At 49.3% G+C, this 21,162-nt stretch overlaps 1 protein-coding gene across 6 annotated transcripts in view; it reads right to left on the bottom strand.

Moving 5' to 3' along the window:
- Positions 1–21,162, bottom strand: part of RPTOR (regulatory associated protein of MTOR complex 1) — a 319,684-nt gene that overhangs the window by 233,863 nt on the left and 64,659 nt on the right. For all 6 annotated transcript variants that reach the window (XM_064582472.1, XM_064582474.1, XM_064582473.1 and 3 more), the window contains exons 2-3: positions 15,254–15,356; positions 3,907–3,989 (exon numbers count right to left, since the gene is read on the bottom strand). In XM_064582472.1, coding sequence (XP_064438542.1) covers positions 3,907–3,989; positions 15,254–15,356 — 186 coding nt within the window. The remainder of the gene's footprint in view (positions 1–3,906; positions 3,990–15,253; positions 15,357–21,162) is intronic.

The following is a 21,162-nucleotide window of genomic DNA, read 5'->3' as shown; positions in this document are numbered from 1 at the left end:
CGCCTCTGCATCCGCAGACCTGCCTCCCGGAGGAGCACCTACCACACACAGGGTGCGCTCCAGGGAGGCTCCAAAGGGCATTTTCTGTCCCCTTTCACAGACACGTGCAGGCTGCTATGTTACTGGGACAAAATGCACTCAGTCAGATGCCGCCAACAGTGGACGCCTCGCCAAGCTCCTTCACCCGCCTTACAGTGAGCTATAAACATTCCCACCTCCATTTGCTTTCGGGTCTGCAGCACTGTAGGGACAGAGCGACAGGACGAGACCCTCATTTGTGGGCCCCCCACCCCATCGGCTCCGGCCCGTTACGCCCTGCACTAAACTGCCAGAAGCCCCGAGTGCTTAGAGAAAGCCTCGGAAACATGCGTTCTTCACCAGATACGCTCGACTCTGTAATCCCCACTGCTGTCACCCAGTCACACGCCCAGCTGGGGCTTCCCCTGACAGGAGTGAGGTCTCCCCGCACGACAGTCAGCTGGAACAACAGCTGGCATTCTTCCTTCGGTCTCCTACAGGACACCAATTTATGTACCTACAAGGTAGTAAGGCAGAGCCTTAAATTTAATCAAAAGAAGTATTTCACTGGTGGCAAACTGATAAATTATTTAGACAAGGGTTCAATCAGCCTGGAAAGAAAATCTGGGCCTGACAGTCTGGCAGCCTCAGAAAAAAAATATCACCATCATGGCTTCTCTAAATTCCTTCTTGACCCCAAATCACCCTTATCAAAATGTCTATTCCTGCAGAGTTAAAGCTAGAAAAGCAAGGAGGAGAACACGAGGAAGGACATTGGCTCTCCGAGGCACGAGGTGGGCAGGGTTCCCGTGGTCGGTAGCAGGGTCCCACGTGTCCCACCCACAGCCTTGCGGAGGCATGCCAACACTAATGAACAGGACCTCATTTCCAGCTGCGCCGGCTTTCTGAGCCTCGTAGTACAGGACACGGAGGAAGAGGAGACCAGATCTAGAGGAGTCTGCCTCAAAGGTCTAGAAATTTACTAACACTCCCGTTGTTTTATTGCAGATGGCACATGAGCCTCTATTACGCAGAGCACTCGAGAGCCCTGTAGAACGCAGTAAAGTGGTGTGTGTTTAGCTCTGCAATGTTTCAAAAGACCCTGACTTACAGTTAGGAACAGGCCACCTTGCACAGAACATCTGAGCTTGGTAACTGTCTCATGTTTTGTGCAAACTCTGGGAGGCAGCATGAGGCCAGCCTCCCTCCCTCTCCTGTCACCCACAGGAGCTTCCAGAAAGCGGAGAAGCATGCCACTCGCACCAGAGTGCGGACTGTTACTGCCTGGCGCGTAGAGCACAGCCCAACGACGGCACCAGCAAGCCGGCAAGCCCTCCTGACGCACCCCTTACTAAGCTCAGGCTCATTTCTGAACAGATGCATCCCACTAACAGTTGGAAGCAGCAAAATTTTAAACCTTTTTATCATGCTTAAAAATGAATGCAATCGTCTTGACATTCAAAACAAAATACTAAGTATCCGTTGCTGTAGTTCTGCTTCCTGAATGCAGGCGAAAGAGCCCACTCGGTCGGCGGCATGAACGGCTCCTTTCTACAGTGCGGCTGGCATGTTCCGATCCCTCCCTACAAACCAGCCCCGACGGGGTCCCACCGGCCCCGTGCACCCACACCTTTTCTTAAGCACTCTACAATCTAGAAACTCCCTCCCTCACGAGCCTCTTGAACTGCCTCTCTCCTTCAAAACATTACCTTGCAGATCCATTCTTGAAATCCCATGAAACTCTGAACACATGTCTCAGACTAACAACATCCGCCTGGAGGACTGCACCCTCTTTGCTACCGCTCATCTCACACGGTCACCCTCCCGCCACGGCGAGAAGGTGACTTCTCAACCCCAGACCTGATTCTACCGTCATTTCTGGATCTGTGATCATGTCCCTATATGTAAATGCTGCCTGCCTTACATGGTAATGCCTCTTCCAGATGCCATAGGAGAGATCTGCTCATAGAAAGAAATTTAGATTAAAAATAATAATAGATCCTACTTTCAAAGATTCCATTTACTGCCAGCTAGCATGAACTAGCTGATGCCTACCAAGTTAACTAATAATAAAGCTAGCAGTAAATCAACTCTTAGCACTCCCCAAAATTGTAAATCATACCAAATGGAATAAACATACAATATCTAGAAATATTAAACCCATATTCTGAAAGACCGTATCTTCTCATGTAATATTTCCTTAAAAGGAAGAACGTAATTAAAACAGCAGAGCTTGTTCTGTGAAGAACGCAGTTGGTAGATCTGAATTTATCTGGTTGCATTCTCTTTTAAATAAATGAACCCAGCAAAAAGCCAAAGCATGATGTCAAACCCAGGAGATGGTCCGATGTAGGTAAGTCAGAAAGGCGTTCTTTTAAATTTGAATATTGCTGGTTCTCCACCTTCTAGATGCCAGTGACGTCAAGTCTCCCGACAGACGTTACCTGTGTGTGTTGTCACACGCGGACTGAGAGTCTGTGTGCACCACACGCGCTCCCTTCAGCACCTGGGGAGTGTCGCAGAGATCCCGGAGTGCCTTCAAAGTCCTCAAAGAAGCGAGTTTCTACTGACAACAGTGGGCATCTCAACTGTCTTCAAAGGGATACACCATGGAACTCTTGGTTCCTCATCCAAGCCCAAAGGCATTGTACCCTCACGAGAAAGGCTCCAGAGTTTTTATGTAACCAGCAAGAGGTAACAAATCCCACAGAGGAAGAAGCAAAGCCCTTAGGCATAGATCAAAGTCATCACTAAGACACTGCCTTCTGAAGACTGGGGGTCTGTGGTTATCGACTCCACAAGTTAGACCCTGCTGCCCCCTAAGACACATAGGGACGTGGTCCCCACCACTCAGTCATCCCACAACTATGGGCAGCAGCAGAAATGACCTGTGGGCATGGTGACAGCCACCCACAGATTCATTTCTGGCTGTTCTCTTAGAATGCAAATGACGTGCAAAGAATCCCTAATTCCAGGTCACGTGGATAAACAGTCCACAGATGAAAGCCAAGCAGGCAGGGTTCTCTGGGGGCCCTAAGCCACTTGCTTCCATGAGGCAGACACTCAAAAAGGAAGGGCGAAGACCGCAAAGGCTCTCGGGAGCCGTGTGAGCAAGACCACCACCACCCACCATGGTTGCACCCTGTAGAGAACTCCAGAGCCAGCCCGCCACACAAAGTGGAACAGAAAGGCACCTCCATGAACACCCCAAATTTCTAATCTGCTGCTACAATTATTACATCTTCAAACCAGCTAAAGAGCAAGGCTAAAGGAAATGGGTCTTGGGTGGTTCACGAGAAAACTTAAGATCTTAAAAGGCAATTTGACACAGTTACTGTATTCCACTTTAAAAAAACAAAACCACGAAACTGTAAGATATAAGCAACAAAAGGCACAGTAATTGGTGGCTGGCTCCCTAAAAAGAACCTTACCTTTTGAATCAAAGACAAAGCATATAATAGGTGTCATCTTTTCAATGTTGAGTCCTTTTTTTCTCAACTGTCTGAAAATTGAAGACGGGAGAAATAGCTCTAACTAGTTGAGGTTGCAGGAAAGTTACTGAAACTATGTTTCCTGTGCAAAAGAAAAACCATGACTTAAGAGTAACATGAGAAATGCTTTTCAGTGTCTGAAGTCTGTGGGGGAAACCCACGCCAAATGAGTAAGAGACTGTCCAGCCCAGGCCCCACAAGTTCCCGGGCACCTTCACACATGACAGGGCACGTCCACAGCGCTGGGGAGGGGGCGCAGTGAGGAGTGTCTGGCCACTGAGGGACGGGAGCTGAGGGTCCGTAAAAACCTCTCACTTGGATTCAAAGGCTGTATGAAAGCAAGGAATTGAAGCTTCCCTGTAAGAAAGAAAGAGAAAAGCAAATAAAGAGCACTTACCCTTGGCTGCCAGTTCTCGTATTGCTTCTGCAAATTCGCACCGATGGTTTCCAGAGCTTTCTGAGGCCCCATCGACAGAGGATCTGAAGAAGCAATAAAAAGCAGAAAGTTTGTTACCCGTTCATTTCCTCCGCTGCTGAGCCTGTCTCTCATGGTTTCCTCTTCCATCACTCACTTCAGAGTCACCTTGGACCGAGGAAGACACAACTGGGGGTTTTCTGTGTTTAACCAGATGTAGGGAACTGCTATGCCCCCAAACAGGACAAAATGCCACACCTGTTCACCTTTCTAGAGAAAAGTGGTTTGGTCAGACTCGCTGGCCCCGTGAAGTTTCCTCTCCTCCCTGCGCTCGTCACTCAGCCCCGTGGTCGCCCTGCACTCCTGCGGGCTGTTCCTGTGCTCCTTGCAGGCTGTGTGGGGTGGGCCACGGGCCTGGTAGGGGCCTCTGTGCAAAGAGGGGGGCTGCAGTGAGGGCCACACAGTGCTTCCCTCACGCCAAGGACCAGGAGGAAGATGAAAAGACCAAGGTGATGCGTTCTAAGTAACTTCTGTTGTGCTGGGTCTTCCCCAAGAACCAGCTTCGTAAGCACACCCGTGTGTTTGGGGCTAACCCACCCATTTCGGGAGTGGCTTCCAGGGCAAATAACTCTAACCAGCAATTTCTCAAACTTACTTGGTCTCGAGACGTCTCTGCCCTCTTTAAAATTATGAAGAAACCCAAACAACTTTTAAGTGGCTGTATCTATTGGTATTTGCTGTATTCAAACTCAAGATGAGAAATTTTAAAAATATTTCTTTAATCATTCATTTAAAAGTATTAACCCACGACACTTGAACAAAAACACCTATTATGAAAAATGACTTCTACAAAAAAATTAATGAGAATAGTACTGTTCCACCTTTTTTGCAAATTTCTTTAATACCTGGTTTAACACATCTGCGTCTGCATTCATCTGTTACAAAATGCGGTTCTGGTCGACATACAGGAGGAAAGTCGCACCTCACACACAGACGTCACAGGAAAGGGGAGGCCACTTTAAAGAGCCTTTTGAGACAGTCATACTATCTTTGATGCTACACCAAAACTCGACACGTGGTAGCTTCTTTAAGACTATCTGCAATGTGGAGTCTGAAACCATAGCAATAAACCCATACTCCATGGCATTAAAATCTACTGGCCTATCGTGCACTTTGAGTAGATTCTCTACCCACGGATGACTCTGTCATCATCACTGGTCATCTGTAAAATACTGGTTCACTAAGCTACATGGATCTTCTCTATCTTGTTCTTCAATATCTCCAAATTTCATCACCGGCAACAAACACTTCCGGTTGTTTTCCTTAAAGTGCCAGCTCGCTTTGTTCATTTTCCAGAAAATGCCTGCCAAATGCCCAAAAGGATGTGCCATGAAAAGAGCAGCTAGTTCGGCTCAGGACTCATCCACCGCGTGAAACCCTTCCTCCCTGCAACCAGGACCCGCCACTCGGCGCCCCCCTCATCACGCGATCTTACAGATGTGCGTCCAAAGGCTGACACCCACCTGTAAGACTGTGCGTCAGTGCTGGGCCAGGGCACCAAAACAGCACCTTCCCCCAACTCTCTTCACCGCCCTTGTTTTCCACGTGCTAACGCTAATTCTGCCCCAACTTCCCCAAAGCATCCCTCTCAAATACTGCCTCCCACACAGGTGAGGGTATCAGCTAATCTCCCCTCATCTCCCCCCACTCCCCGGACACCCCCGGGCCAATCCCACTGTGGCGAGAATGTGCAACCCCTCTCTGTAGCGGTGGAATGGCTCCCAAGAAGAGAGCCTCAAGGGGCCAGGGGACAGTAACGTTCACGTCATCGGAGTCTCACAATGAGGAAAGTAAGCGCAGAGCTCAAAAGCAGTTGAAGATATAATGCTTGGCAACTTCCCAAATTTGGCAAGAGACGTAAACTTATAGATTCCAGAAGGTCAGTGAACCACAAATAGGATTAACCCAAGAAAAACCTATATCCAGACACATAATAATCAAATTGCTAAAAACAACAGACCAAAAAAAAAAGTCCTTAGAGAGAAATCAGTTCACAAAGGATCAGGAATGACACAGTCTCTGGGTTTCCCAACAATATTGAAAGCTGGACGGAAGAGAGCTGTGCCTTCAAATCTTCTACAAAAATAACAACCACCTGATATTCAAGTCTGAGGGTAAAACAGGCCTTTTCAGACATGCAAACACTCAAAAAATCTGTCCCGTGTTCCTCTTCTTGAGAAAAGAGGACAAAAGAAGCCAAAGAAGGACCCAGAAAAGGAAAGAGAGAGAGAAACCACAAGACGTCCATGAACTAGATCCAGAGACGAAGCCAGTCCAACAGGAGCTAGAGGGGTATTTTTTAAAAACGAATAGATATTTGAGCACTGGAATAATTATTGATAGCACTTGACAGATCTACTGGAATATAGGTAAAAAACTGAACTCATAAGTTCACAAAAAATTTAGCAAATAAAAGTAACTGGCAAATGTGTAACTAGGGGAAAAATTACATAGATGGACGAGAAAGGAACCAATCGGACCACCCCCTCTGGGACGGGCAGAGAAAAGAAACAACTTTCTCTTATTCTACTCTTCAGTATTGTGGGATTTTAGAGCTATATGCACATATTACTTTGATTTTTTAAAAAAGAATTATAAAATTAAGTAACAGGATTTTAGACTTGGAAGGGACATTTACCACCAGTGCATCAAAGTCATGGAGGACTTTTCATGATACAGACGCCAGGCCCTACCCTGGAGAGTCCAATTCAATAGCTTCGGGAGAGCCCAGTCAGCTAAGGAGCACCTCTGGCTGAGGGAAACCTAATGAAAATTGGGCTGTAATTAACTTATCTGGAAGAAGTATGGTAAATTTGTTTCAATCCATACGTAACTAAAGAAATTAGATGTTCATCTTCATCTCTCTTTGTTCTGGTAGGAACCCAGTGCTAAGGTCTCAAAAGAATTATAATGACCTCAATCAACTCTGCTGTAATCTAGATCATAAGACTGGCAAGGGATAAATCGGAATCTGAAAAGTAAAAATTCAGGGCCACCGAAGAGCATAAACAAAGCAAAGGGAAGCAGGAAACAGCATCAACAAACAGAAACCATTCCACCAGCCATATCTTGTGCATGAGCCTGAGAGAGCAAATGCAAGTGCTGGTGTGCCTTTGTCCACACTTGTGTGTGGTACCCACGTGGTCAGTGTCTGTGGCCGGAATCTACACTTAAGAGAACAGAAACGGTTTCCTCTGTAAAAAGATAAAAGGCCTGTCCAGGAACCACACTGATCAGCAGCAGCTCCTAGGTGTGCCCTCGGAAGAACCACGACACAGGGAGGGAGGGAGTGCCACCAGTCCCCAAGTTGGGGGGAAGGACCAAAGCCAGCCCCCCTCCTTGGACTTCTCCCCTTGGAAAGCCCAGACCCTCCAGCCCCACACCATCCTCTCCCACGTCCCCAGAGAGGGCATGCCGAGTACCTGCCCGAGCTGGAAGGCCCCTACCACGTGTCCCTGAGCACCCTGCCACCAGTCCAGCGGCCCCTCGCTCGTCACAGCCGCCCAGTAGCAGCACCCCTCTTCCTTCCCTGATCTGAATCAAAATCCCGGCCTTCCCAGAGAAGGAGCGGGGGCAGCCACCAGACACTCATCAGGCTGGGATCAACCGAGAGGCGCTGTCATATCCTGTCTACTGGGAACCCCTGTGGCCAATTAACTGCATGGTTTCCTCCAAGGGTATGACAGAGAGTGGGGCAGGGAGAGAGGAGAGGGAGCAGGAAGAGGGGAAAGAACCAGGACAAGGGAAAGGGTGCACTTACTACCACGCTCACTACAATAAACTAAGTAGTGAAATCAACTAAGCCAAGCTCCTGGTGGGCGGTGCTGACGGTCTGATCCCTCTGATGAGGGTCAGGTGGACCAAACGTAGGTCTGAAACGGTAGTGCTGTCTTAAGACATTTCTCTTCTAAAGCCCTCATGGATTTCTACAATGAATGAAGTGGGTGGGCAGGTGGGTGGAAGGAAGAGGAGACAGTAAATGGCATTTGTATAAAATTTTAGCTTTGCTTCAATCTTCCTGCAAGCTTTTCAGCATAAGCCCCCTGTATCTCATGGTGCACAGAACTTCACGCTGACAGGAACTGCAGCCGGCCCGCCCATGGCACAGGAGAGAAGCTGAAGTTCCAAGTGCTCAGATGACTCGGTCAAGGTCACAGAGGCTGGCGATGGTGCTGGCAGTCAGCCAACCTGAATACCTCCCTGTTCTCTCCACTCTTCCTAGAAGAGCCTATGTGCTACCATCAACTACTAACATGCTGGCCCCTACCGCGGCAGCTGGTGCTGGCACCGAGGAGACTCTCCCTCCTCCTGGCTACGTTCTGGACGAGTGTGAGAAGGGCAGAAGCCCAGGGAGCAGGGCTCTGCTGACCTGGTGTCCTCTCCACCCGCCCGAAGATGAGAACAGGTGAACCCTTTGAAAACAATTCTTCTGAGATGTCGTTCCTCCCCGGAAAAGCCTACAGTATGCTACCACTTGGATAACATGAAAATAAGCAAGACTACGCTGTCAGGCTGCAGACCGGGGCAGGGCTGGCTGGGAGGTGACGAGAGACAGGACTGGACTTGCGGGCCGCTGCTGAGGCTGTTTCTTGATCTGTAATGGGTCAGTCTGGGAAAAGTTGTCAAACTCCACAATGGGATTTGCACACCTTTCCGTACGTATGCTATCCTTCAGAACAAAGGGCTCCTGGGTGGCTCAGTCGGCGAAGCGTCTGACTTTGGCTCAGGTCATGATCTCAGGATCCTGGGATGGAGCCCCGCACCGCACCGGGCTCCCTGCTCCTCCGGGATTCTGTTTGTCTCTCTGCCTCTGCCCCTCCCCCAGCTCGTGCTCTTTCTCTCTGTCTCTCAAATAAATAAAATCTTTTTTAAAAAATAAAAATTAAAAAACACGCAGAGCTCACTGCTCAAAGAACGTCTGTACTTCTTTGTAGCTTGTATTTATGTGGACATTTCATAAGTATCTGTTAATTGACTTACTGACTGAGCACTGCTTACTGGATCAAGCAAAAATTTCTCTGTACGGCGTTCAAGGACTCTGCCACTGATTAGTTGTGTAACCTTGAGCAGCTAATTTTGATTGAGAAAATAATCATGGCAAAGGGCCACTTTGAAATCAGAAGTGGTTTTTAATGGCTCTGTTACATCAGCCATAATACCCACATGTATTCTACCGTTAGAAGCGTACAGAGTGGGAGGTACTTCATCCCACTGAGGTGAGGGCAGAGCGGGGAACCTCTGGCAGTGAGGCTCTGGCTCATGGCCGGACCTGGCCCTCCCAGTGCCTGTGGGTCCCAGGACAGGAGCCTTCATCCTACAGGGGCCTTGTCTACACTGCAGCCCAGTCCTAACCATTCAGCCTTACCGGCCCCCCCCCGCCCCGCCCGCCGCAAAGCCACGAAATAGATGGTATTCCTGTGTTGTCTCCTGCCGCACAAGCACCAGGAGCTGGGAGGATCTTCCACAGAGCTGTGGGGATGGCTGGGATGCCGCGTTGTAAAGTGCAGACCCCGCTGCTCACACGAGGCACTCTGCGTACAGGGGTGGGGGCTCCGAGCAGTTACACACACCTCCGCCTCCCTCAGGGGACACAGGGATATTACTAGGAGAGGCCAGCATGACCGGACTGAGAAAACAGGGTCTCAGCTGCAGGCCCATGGTGCACCAGGCTCGCGGCAGTGGGTGCCCCCGACACCCGACGCCCAGGGGGCCCAGCCTGTGCTCCAAGGGCTCAGTCCCCAAAGCTGGGCCCCTTCTCCCCCTCGGGGTCTTGGCTCTTGCCTCCCCTGCAAAGCCCCTTCCCTCCACACGGCCTGTCGTGAGTCGTCCACCCACAGCATTTTCTGAGCTCCCGGGCTGCTCAGGGTGGACCCACGTCACCGGCGCCAGCCTCACGTCCCGGCCCTATCACAGTCAGGCTCCTTGCAAACAGGGAGCAGCACTCTCCTTTACTCTGTGCTTACACGGAAGTTTCCCCCTCACAACCATCTGTGGACCAACCTGACCGACTGGTCAACCCCGAGTTTGCTGTAACAACTGAAGGACGAGGCCTGTGGCAGGGCCCTGTCAACTCAAGGATGTGCAAAAACAATCACTCCGTAGCTCATCTGCGCTGCATCCCCCAGTGCCCACACGGTGGGGGGCGAGGGGGGGGCGGGGAGAAAAGGCTTTCCGCTGAGCAGTAAGAGGAAAACACAGCTAGGTGCCTCCCAAATATTTCCTTAGGATTCCAGAATTCCCCAGCACCTGGCAAACCTCCAGCCTTCTCACCTCTGATGATACACGGCCACCATTAATGAGCACATAAAAAAATCTCTCAGCTAAATGAGACGTCCTCCTGTTCAGCATTCAGCTCATCTATACCCTGCTTTCAAACACAGATATTCCTCCAAGAGGTATGGGCACTCACTGTTCTTCAGTGTGGTTGTTTTTAGTATTACGTTGTAGCATTTAATGTCGGGCCATAAAGCAAAACAGCCTCTCCCCTGCTTCTCTGAGAAGAGCTGAGTGTCACTTCCATGAAATGAAACAGCATCTTATTATCTGGCGGAGTGGAGGGGCAGGGTGGGGAAAGAGGCGCTGACAGCCGGCCGTGTGGGAGCTCTCAACGTCCATGCTCGTGGGCCCATGTACTTGTGAGTGGCACGGTGAACCTTCTCGTTTATTCGGGCAACAATTCCTGCCACCATCCGAAAACCTAGAGGGCCGCTTCCCAACCACAGACAGGTCCATTCTCGGAGTCTCCTGCGTGTGCTGGCAGTGCATGCCCAGGGACACCAAATGGACTGAAAAGCAAGAGTCCGCCCATCTGTCAAGCTACCCACACCCCTCGTCCCTGAGGTCAGAGCAGTTTCAACTAGCACGGCGCGTCTCTGTTGGTTTGATATGTCTGTCTGCAGCCAAAAAGCCATCAACCTGCAATCCACCCCACCCCTGGCACAGAGACCCCCGCACTCACAGGCCTAAGGTAAAGCACGGGAGACTCTCAGCCATCACCTGACGTAGGTAGTGTCTACTTAAGATGAGAAACATCTAGCACTCTACTCTCAGACATCTGCTAGAGACCGCCGGCCGACGCAGCAGCTGTCCCACTAGGCTGGCGCACGTTATGACTGGTGCATGACGCAGGCCCATTCCCTCGCTCCTGAGTGAGCGCACAGGGGCAGAAGACAAGCAGACGTAGGAGGCACCTCCGGTTCCCACTCAGCACTGCGGCAGGTGGGGTGTCAGGCAGGGGAGGGGCCTGGGGTTGGCTGCAGGCGCTCTTGCACTGAGCCATGTTCACCCTCCCAGTGAAGCCTCATCCCAGCCAAGAGGTAGGTGCCATCACCGCTCCGTCGTACAGATGAGGAAACTAAGGCCCCAAATCACGAAGGGACTTGCTGAAGTGAACAGCTGAGAGGAATAAGACTAGGGTCTTGATGAATGCAAAACCTTCGGGTTTCTGGTGATGGAACGCAAAGCCAGAGAGGGAACCTAATGTGGGGATGGCTGCCTTCTCAACAGGAGCGCCCTTTAAGCTACGGCTACACTGGGGGGGTCTTCCCTGCGACTCCTTCCCCAGCCATGACACACTCGAACATTCACATCCTGAAAATGGCAGAACCAACCCATCCTCGGGCCTGGGTGTCCTTGCCCCGCCAGCCGAGCCGCTCCATGGCATTCACCACCTGAAACCCCTCATCCAGCACCACCCATCCCCGCACACTCAGGGCCCTGGCTCTGCTCCTCTTCCTCTGGTCACTGCTTGTTCTGGGCCAGTGACCTCCCCAACCCCCTTCTCCGACCATCTCGGCCTTTCTAGCTGTCCCCTGGAAGCTCAGAGCTGCTCTGCTCCCAACACCCAGAAGCACCGGCCTTCCGCAAAATGTAACCCCACTGTCTCCACGGCTGGGCCCCAACTCTCAGTCCTGGCGGCCACTATCATCATGCCGGAAACCTACAGCACTGTTGAAAATGCTACACCTCTTCCCCAGCAAGCCTAGAGCACTGGGGGGGGGGGCAGCCCCTCAGGGATGAGGCGCATCTCCCAGGGAGCCAGTCCCGTCAGGGGCTCGGAGCCCGTCCACGAGAAGGGAAGAGGCACCTCCGTGGAGGGGTTGGAGACCTGGCAGGAGGAGGACAGACACCTGTGGGGGAAGTGGCAGCATACAGGAGCCTGAGCAGGGTGCAGACAGCAGGGATGAGAAGCTGCCTCCCACAGCATAAAGGATACCAAGTCACCATATCAAGGCTGTCAGAGGAGGGAGTTACAAACCTGTTGGGTTTGAAAGGAGACGGTTCTTAACCTGTACCTACACAGTGGTGAACGTGTCTGTGCAGAGACACACGTGCACACATGCGCGCGTCAAGGAGAAAGCGAGCAACGAGACACTGGTTCCCATGAGAACACCAGCACCCAGATCCCAGTTTCTAAATCTGGATGCCGCTGATGGGAACTGGGCTGCTGCGAGGTGTGCTCCATGCCGGGACGGGGCAGAAAGCACAAGCTGGAAGTAAGGACTACTCAAAGAACAAGGGCCACAGAAGCCGGTGGGAACGGGGTCGCCCGGTAACCGGGAACATCGTGATAAGCAACGGTGGCACTGGACTGTAACCCACTGAACAAGAAAGGAAACCGTGAGTTCACACCGAATACACTCAAAGTCTGACGAGGAATATCCCCAGAGCTACATACCTCTTCCCCAAACTCGTCATTACTTACAAAGGGGACGGGGGCCTTCAGAGCGAGAGTTCCGGCAGCACCCGCTTCATCAAGTGGTAAGCAAGTTAGCTGCATAACCAGGAGCAGGATACGTCTACTCGTGTGCCACCTGTCACCTGCCGTGGGGGGAAGGCAGACCTCTTCTGTGACACTCCTGTTAATCCTGAGGAAACAGCGGGGTGTTCTACTAAACCCAGCCGGTGATCCTCTGGGTGTCAGGGTCATGAGGGTCAAGGAAAGACTGAGGACCTGGTCCCGTTTGGATGGGACTAAATCCAGGGCAACGCACGACGCTGAGCCAGGTCCCTGTGCCACAAACAGCATCCTGGGACAGGTGGCGCACCTGAATGCGCCCACGGTCACCCCTGGCAGTGATGGCCACGCTGGGATTACGCTTGTGGGGATCACAATAACTCACAGCAGGTGGAGCAGCATTGCAAGAGCTTACTCTCCTCTGAAGCAGGAAAAAAGCTCCTTAGCTCTGTGCTTGCGAGTTTGGGATTTTTTTTTTTCCAAAATAAAAATTAAAATATGCACTGCTAGATACCACTGCAAATTTGCCGAATCAAATCTCCAGGATTCTTCTTTCTCTTATTCCATACTGTTAAAATCACCATCAGAAGGGCCAGCCCTACTCACTTTTGAAATAAAGGCCAAATACAAATTTTTTAACTTAGAAAAGGCATATGCCCTTTTGAACTCAAAATCCACCGAAATTAGTACAGAGTAGATTACATTCCTAAAGGCAGAGAAATTTTAAAAACATGGTATAAAAAAAATCTATTCATTTCCTGGATTTTTCATGGCAAGAATGAAGTTAAGGAATTCCTTTCATTTTCACTGACACTGTCCCATGAACACCCATCAAAGAGACCGTGTGAGGTACGAGGGAGGGTTCTTTTGTTGGTAGGGAGGAGAGAATGCCCAGAGAATCTAATAGAAGCCATGGGTTCTCACCTGGAAGGTGCAATTCCATACTCAGACACCACCACCCACACGATCCCAGAGGGTTCACGCATGCCCGGGAGCACACCCTAGGATCCAGGTTGAGAAACGTTGTTCTAAAAACCTAATATAAGAGTACTTAAAGAGGGAGAAAAGAGAACACAACTGGTAAAATCCAGCTTTGACAAGGGGTAAATGAAATGGAAACAGTCAGTGGTGGCTAATAAGAAGTCAATTTCACCGGCAAAGACGCCAGGACATGGCAGAAAGCCAAGAAGGCCTCGAGGGAAATCAGCCACGCGAGCAGCTACTCTGTCACTGGGCGCAGGGGACAAGAGGCCTGGGCTGCATGCGGGGAGGCTGTGAGACAGAGACGGTCACCCTAAGACCCCGGAGACAGTGAGACAGGCAAGCAAAGTGGGAAAAACAACACTGTTTCCAATTCAGACTGGAATATAGGCTTCCGCCCCCCACCCCATCCAAAAGTAGAGCATTCCTCTGCCACCCCTGGTAAGCCAATCACTGCTTCCTGCCAACAAAAACCCTCTGGGGGTTCCTTCAGTTAGCAAAAACAGGCTCCAACAGAGGTCTTTCCTAAAATCCAAGCCGCACAAAGTTGGCTTCAAATAGCAGAGGCAATATGTCATTGCAGTTTTTGTTATTTAAAGTAGATGATGGGAATTTCTGCTTTTGCTGAGAGATGGTGAAAGCTGGAAAGGGGAGGGAGGAAGCTGGAGGGGGGAGGGTGCTCTTGCCCCCAATCTTATCAAAAAGATAAAGCTAAACAATGCACAACAGAAACAAAGAAAAACCCACACTTCACTGTTAAATTATACCAAAGTTTAGAGACAAAATAATACCCTATTCACTACTAACTCTTCCATGAAACAAACTATGGGACTATTTCTCAATGCATTTAAATGAGGGCAGCATTATCTTGCTACCAAAACCCAACAAATACGTTGCAAGAAAAGAAAACCACAAACCAATATCACTCATAAATACAGTTGAAAAATTCCTTAGCAAAATATTAGCCATCGAATCCAGCAAAATATAAAAAAGATAACACAAGTGGGGATTATTCCAGGCATTCAAGCTTGGCTTAACAACAAAAATTCAATCAGTGTAATTCACCATATCAACAAACTAAAAAGGAAAAGCCAGGTGATTATGTCACAGATGTTGAGAAAGCATTTTGTAAGATTCAGCATTGATTCTTGACGAAAAAACTTTCAACAGACAAAGAACCATCATGCTGAATGGTGACAGCCTAATGCTCATCCCTCCCGAGACACCAGGCCGAGAAGCGCTGGGCAGGCCTTTCTCAGGAAGAACCAGGACCTGTGGTGCACACAGGAAACTGCCACTCCATTTTTTAAAAAGTGTACATAGCTACTATTACGTGCAAATTTAAAGGAGAAAACGCTATAATCCAGTAATCATTACTTATTAATTTTCCTTGAAACACTCTGTGCAGGACAAATCATACCTTAAAGGTTCTAAGTCCAAAAAGAAATGAAACTCTCAGATTCATGCAAACAACTGGCAGCCCCCAGAGGACCCAGAGCCCCTACAGGGACCCTCGCCACAGGCCATGAAGGAGGGAGGGGCGGCACTTACCGATCCAGCACTCCAAACGTGCACAGGGGGTGGTCTTCACCACATCTGGAGGGTCCACGCCGACATTCAGGCATAAAACTAAGGCAACACTAACCGTCTTCATCTGGAAACAACAGAAACAACAAGTACTTCAGTATGCATCCCACTGACACACTATTCCAGGCTCAGAGATACCCCCAGAACCTATGAAGCCCTGTCCCCACCACCGGCTTCTCCAGCTGTCCTGTGCCACCCCCGAGGTCCTGCACCAGTAACTTCCTTCCTGGAGGGGTTTCAGAGTAACGCCGACAGACAGGAAGAGGTCCGCAGCAGGAGAGGCCTCCACAGGCTTCCTTATGATACGTTCAGAAACAGAATTACTTGACTAAAAAATACAAAGGCACTGGCTACATTGTGCCAAAATCCTTTGCAAAAACTGCACAAGCTTACACTCTGACCAGGTTATACTATTCTCATTAAACTCATTAATGATTTGGTGAGAGAAAAACTGTCATACTGATTCAGTTAGCATTCCTTCAGTATTAGTGACACTGAGTATTTCTTCAAATGTGTATTCACTATTTGTGGCTTTTATGTTTTGTGGATTTCCTACTCACGTTTATACTACTACACTGGCATCAGTGACTATCTCCAATTGACTTCTTGTACTCTTTACATATGAAAGACTGCATCCACATTATTTGTTGCGAATATTCCCCTAGCCTGGCGTTTGACGTCTGACTCATTTCCCGCCTCTGGACATACAAAGTCTTGGTTCTATCACCTGATGCAGCTTTCTGAACTCCTGTTCCTTCTCCAGCAGCCCAGTATGCAGAACGTCAGCCCTCCCTACCCGGCTGCTCAAGCCAGAAAGCTGGAGCTCAGCCTTCAAACGTTTACCGAGCACCTGCTAGGTGCCAATCACTATTTTTAGGTGGTGAGGATGTATCCGTAAATCAAAGGAACCAAAATCCCAGCCAGAGGGTGGTGGGGGTATCACTTCAAACAGGTGAGAGGGCTCTGAGCTGAGTTATCAGAGACCACCCTTGACTCCTCGCCCTGCCTGTTTCATCCAGCCTCCTAACTGCCTCCTGCGCCTGTCCCCTTCACTACCCCTGCTCCCAGCCACAGCCAAGTCCAAGCCAGCTCCGGGCTACAGCTGCCCCCCACCTCCCCGTCCCCAGGGCAGGCTCCACGCTGCAGCCGAAGCATACCTTCCCATGCATCTGCTCACTGCCCTGCTCTGTCCATCCCAAACCTTCAAGATCGACATCTGAACTGCTCCACACGCATCAAAATCTTGAAAGCCCAATTCTTGCTAAGCACGTCACCCACCTGTCACGGCCCCACCCTCGGTGGCTGCACGTCCTCCACCCACTTGGCATGACCTTGGGGCCTCCCAGCCACAGCTCCCTCTGCCTGGAAGGCCGCCCCCTCCCACTCCACCAACCCGGACTCTCCCTTGCAGTCTCCGTGCAGACAGCCATTTCTCAGGGAGGCTTGTCCCCAAACCCCAGTGGGGGCAGCACCACCAGGCACCATGCTCTCCTGCTGGCAGAGCTCTCTGACCTCTAGGCTCCCAAGATCAGAGCTGACCCACGTGGACGCCAACACCCAGCACATGCCCAGGGCTCAGGACCTCCCTGCTCAGTGAGGGCCCACGTGGATTTCTTCTGGTGTTTTAATGTGTTTTAGGTTTAACCTTTCAAGCCATCTGGATGTTGCTGTGGTATATGACACAACATGAGGAATAATTTCTGTCTCAAAACACTAGCCAATCACACCAATTCTCCCTGTTAAATAATCCCTAAACTCACAGGTTTGTAGGACTCCTATAGCATATATAAATTTCCAGACAGATCAAATTCTACTTCAGGCTAACTGGTACCACACTGATCTAAGTAACTTCTCTTTACAACATTTCACAATGCTTGGGAGGGAAGGTTTCCTTTCTCACAATCTTCTTTAAACTTTTACTTAGCTATATTTATATTCATCTCTTTTCTTCCCAAATTAATCACTTATTCAATTTTGGTTTTTTAAAGATTTTTATTTATTTATTTATTTAACAGAGATCGAGAGAGAGCGTAAGTAGGCAGAGCGGCAGGCAGAGGCAGAGGGAGAAGCGGGCTCTCTGCTGAGCAGGGAGCCGGATGCGGGGCTTGATCCCAGGATCCTGGGATCTTGACCCGAGCCGAAGGCAGACGCTTAACCATCTGAGCCACCCAGGCACCCCAGTTATTCAAATTTTTAATCCCATAGAGACTTTGACTAAAGTTGCATTAAACTGCATACTGATAACATTGAGTATTTTAAATTGTCTTCTTTGATCCAAGAAGTCCACATATGAGAATTTGTCAGAGAAAAATACCAAAAAATATAATAGAGCGGAAGTCTGAATGTGTAAAAATTTTCTTCACAGCATTTCTTATCATGAAGAACAAGTAGAAATAACCTAAATTTTAAGTGGTTAAGGGAATGTTTAAGCACGCCAGTATATTCTCTTGACAGAATGACACTTAGGGGCGCCTGGGTGGCTCAGTCGTTAAGCGTCTGCCTTCGGCTCAGGTCATGACCCCAGGGTCCTGGGATCGAGCCCCCCATCGGGCTCCCTGCTTGGTGGGAAGCCTGCTTCTCCCTCTCCCACTCCCCCTTGCTTGTGTTCCTGCTCTCGCTATCTCTCTCTCTGCCAAACAAATAAATAAAATCATCAAAAAAAAAAAAAGAATGACACTTAAATTCTTATAATGTTAAATGAATAAAAATTGATTCAAAAATACCAAAAACATCGTATTAAACATATAAATTAATTTTGGCAAAAAGTGACAACCTCCTAATATTTGATTTTTCTGTACAGGAACACAACGTTTCTCCATTTTTTTCAAATCTTCTTTTAATTTTTGTCAGTACTGTTTTCTTAGTTTTATTCACCAAGAAGTCCTGCACATTTCTTTTAGAATTATTCCTAGACACGTCACGTTATTTGGGGAAGTGTGCTTCTACGCATGTTTTCTCCCCTTCGTGGTTTCTTAGGATAGCCGCTTACACCTCTGCTAGTCACTTTATTAAATGCCTCATCAAATATAATTGCTTCTTGGTGATCCTCCACAGGACCTGTAAGTTGACAAAGATACCGTGACAAATAATGAGTCTGTCTCGTCCTTTCCAGCGGCTCGTTCCTCTCTTCCTGTTTCAGGTCTAGGCCCTGCCCACAACTTCCAAAATAGTATCACTAATGCCTACAGAACACGGCAGTGGCGATCTTCGCGTTTTAATGAGCCATCATGAGTGTTTCCTCATGGAGAACACGGGCAGTGGCAGGAGACACACGTATCACCCACCTTCCCGAAGCTCATGTTAGCGTGCTTCACCGTGACGAAAAGACCTCCTAGTGCAAGTACTGATGTACCCGTTTCCAATAGCCGAACTCCAAAGAGGATTTTTGCTTTAACGAGAAAAGGCAAGAAGCGGAAAGGCGTGCAGAGCTGGTTCTGCAGCCAGCCGGCGTGGAGGCGGTCCACCTGCCCCGGGGGCCGCACGCAGCATCTCATGTCCAGCCCCCACCCCACCCCCGGCTCTGGGCCGTGTCTGAGAGCATCTGGGCTTTAGCTCTGTTTACTGTGTGCACCCGTTAGCAAGATGTGTCCCTAAGGTCTCAGAAGAGCCTGAAAGGTCATTTTTGGAGTCTGGAGGTGCTCAAAATTTTTTTCCCCACATGAATTAATGGTTTCTCTGCTTTACACCATTTCAGCTCAGGAAAGGTTTCGCAGGAGTGCACTGTTTTCGGAGAGTGGGGAAACCCATATAATCTTTATCACGTCAAGAAAAGACTCCTGTGTTCAAAACAATATTTCAAGTGTGTGAGGGGAGAGTATTTAGTCTTAAAATATGTATATTTATTAACGATAAATCGCTTTCTAAAGGAGCTGTACGCCTGCCGCCAGAGACAGTCTGAAAAGAAGAACAGTGCCTTCCTATGGGCACGTGCCAGAATCTTCTCGTTATGAACCATAGAGAACAAATGGTCCCTTTATTGTCAGGAGAAAGGGCAGAAAATCATTCAGAGAACAGCAATGGTTATTGCTTTTCCTCGTCATTTTCCAATATTTAAGTGATCAGTATCAGTAACACCACACGGTCGATCCACTATCTTACAGCAAAGTCAGCCTTCGAGGACGAGCTGGTCCAAACTAGAAGTTCCACGGAAACATCTCTGCGGCCTTCCTGTGGCCACGGTCATACCAACAGCTGCCCTACAACATCTTTAAAGCAGGGGTTTCTCCGGGCGCCTGGGTGGCTCAGTTGGTTAAGCGTCTGCCTTCAGTTCAGGTCATGATCCTGGAGTCCCGGGATCGAGTCCCGCATCGGGCTCCCTGCTCGGCAGGGAGTCTACTTCTCCCTCTGACCCTCCCCCCTCTCATGTGCTCTCTGTCTCTCTCATTCTGTCTCAAATAAATAAATAAAAAAAAATCTTTAAAAAAAAAAAAAAAGCAGGGGTTTCTCCTATGCTCAGAAGCTGCAAGGTCTCGAGAGGTGGTCACCCACACCCGGGAGCGAGCTCCAAGCTGCTCGGCTCAGTCACCCTGGGGCCCGCTGGAAGGAAAGCCGCTCGGAGGAAACCATGTCTCTCTACGGATCAGGTCTCATTTTCAAAAACACGGTCTGCCCCACCGAAGCTTAACAGGTCTCCGTAGTCTTACTCTCTCCTCAATCTGCGAAGGGAACAGGCTCCTGAACTGTCAGGTTCCTTCGCAAAGCCCAGCTGAGGGAGCAACACTCAGGGGGCTACGTTAAGGGACTCCAAACCCACTAGGCCTCGGGTCCAGGTCGGTGTCTCTGCACAGCGGGCCTGGCAGTCTCCCCCAGCCCCCGCCGGCCCCGCACCTGGGGAGGGAAGGGGGAGAGCCCCTCTTCAGGGAACACGTGCTCAGTGAGCCCCCACACTCCCCCTCGTGTCTCGGGGATTCATGATAGGCCTCATGCTGGGTCACTTCTGAGCCTCCTCCAATTACTCACGCTCACCCACTAACAGGCAGAGGGCCAAGCAACCTGAGCTCTCCAGCCATTGTAATCCTTTCCTAAAGGGCCCTGAACCGGGTGCTTGTGTCCCCACCTGCTTTTTCCTCTAAACCTCCCTGGGGTCAGAACATTCATGCAGCACCCACCAGCCCGGGTCACGGACCCACCTCTTCCTCCTCAGCCGACACCCCAGACACATCACATTCCCTCAACCTCTATATAAGCGTTTTTAAACACACAATTCTCAAATAATTTCTGGTTTAATTACAAAATTATTATGTCAGAAGCTCTCCAAGGGCTTAGACAGAAATACTAATGGAAGCCCAACGATCACCCTTTAGTCCCACGAAACACTAAAGGGCCCCATGTCCCCATGCCTGTCACCAAGCACAGGCTTCATTAGTGACCAGACTTCCCCACGGTCGCTTTACAGGTGAGCAACAGGAGAACATGGCCCTCAGTCACTGTGAAATTCGCTCCACTCCATCGGTGAAGATGCAGCAGGAGATAATCTGATTCATCCTTGCTCATACAATACACACCTGACCCTACCTCCTGAGTTATGCCTTTTTAAGAAAACAAAAAGGTCTCAAGAATATATTGACACATGGAGTAGAAAAACATATTCGGCCTAATCGATCTAATTCCACCAGTGGGCAAAAGATATTACCAGTGGAAATCCTTAAGCCAATCAATGTGTCTAGTGTTCCCCTGCAAATTTTAATAGTGCTGGCCTGATTCCAAACGTGGTAAGCTTAAAATTCTTAGCTATACCCTAAAGTGCCTTTTTGGTATTTTATTTTCATTTCTCATTCCAAAAACTCCAGATTAATGTTTTTTAATAACACAGTTATAGCATTAAGAGAATGTAAAGGCTATGAAATTTAATGTGCCAAAAACTGCCTAATAGT

This window comes from Mirounga angustirostris, unplaced genomic scaffold, assembly GCF_029215605.1.
Source record: "Mirounga angustirostris isolate CCGP_5_RB_7025 unplaced genomic scaffold, mMirAng1.0.hap1 SCAF_17, whole genome shotgun sequence".
In the NCBI taxonomy this organism is placed as follows: domain Eukaryota; kingdom Metazoa; phylum Chordata; class Mammalia; order Carnivora; family Phocidae; genus Mirounga; species Mirounga angustirostris.
The sequence above is the reverse complement of the archived record's forward strand: the minus strand, read 5'-3'. Positions and strand labels throughout refer to the sequence as shown.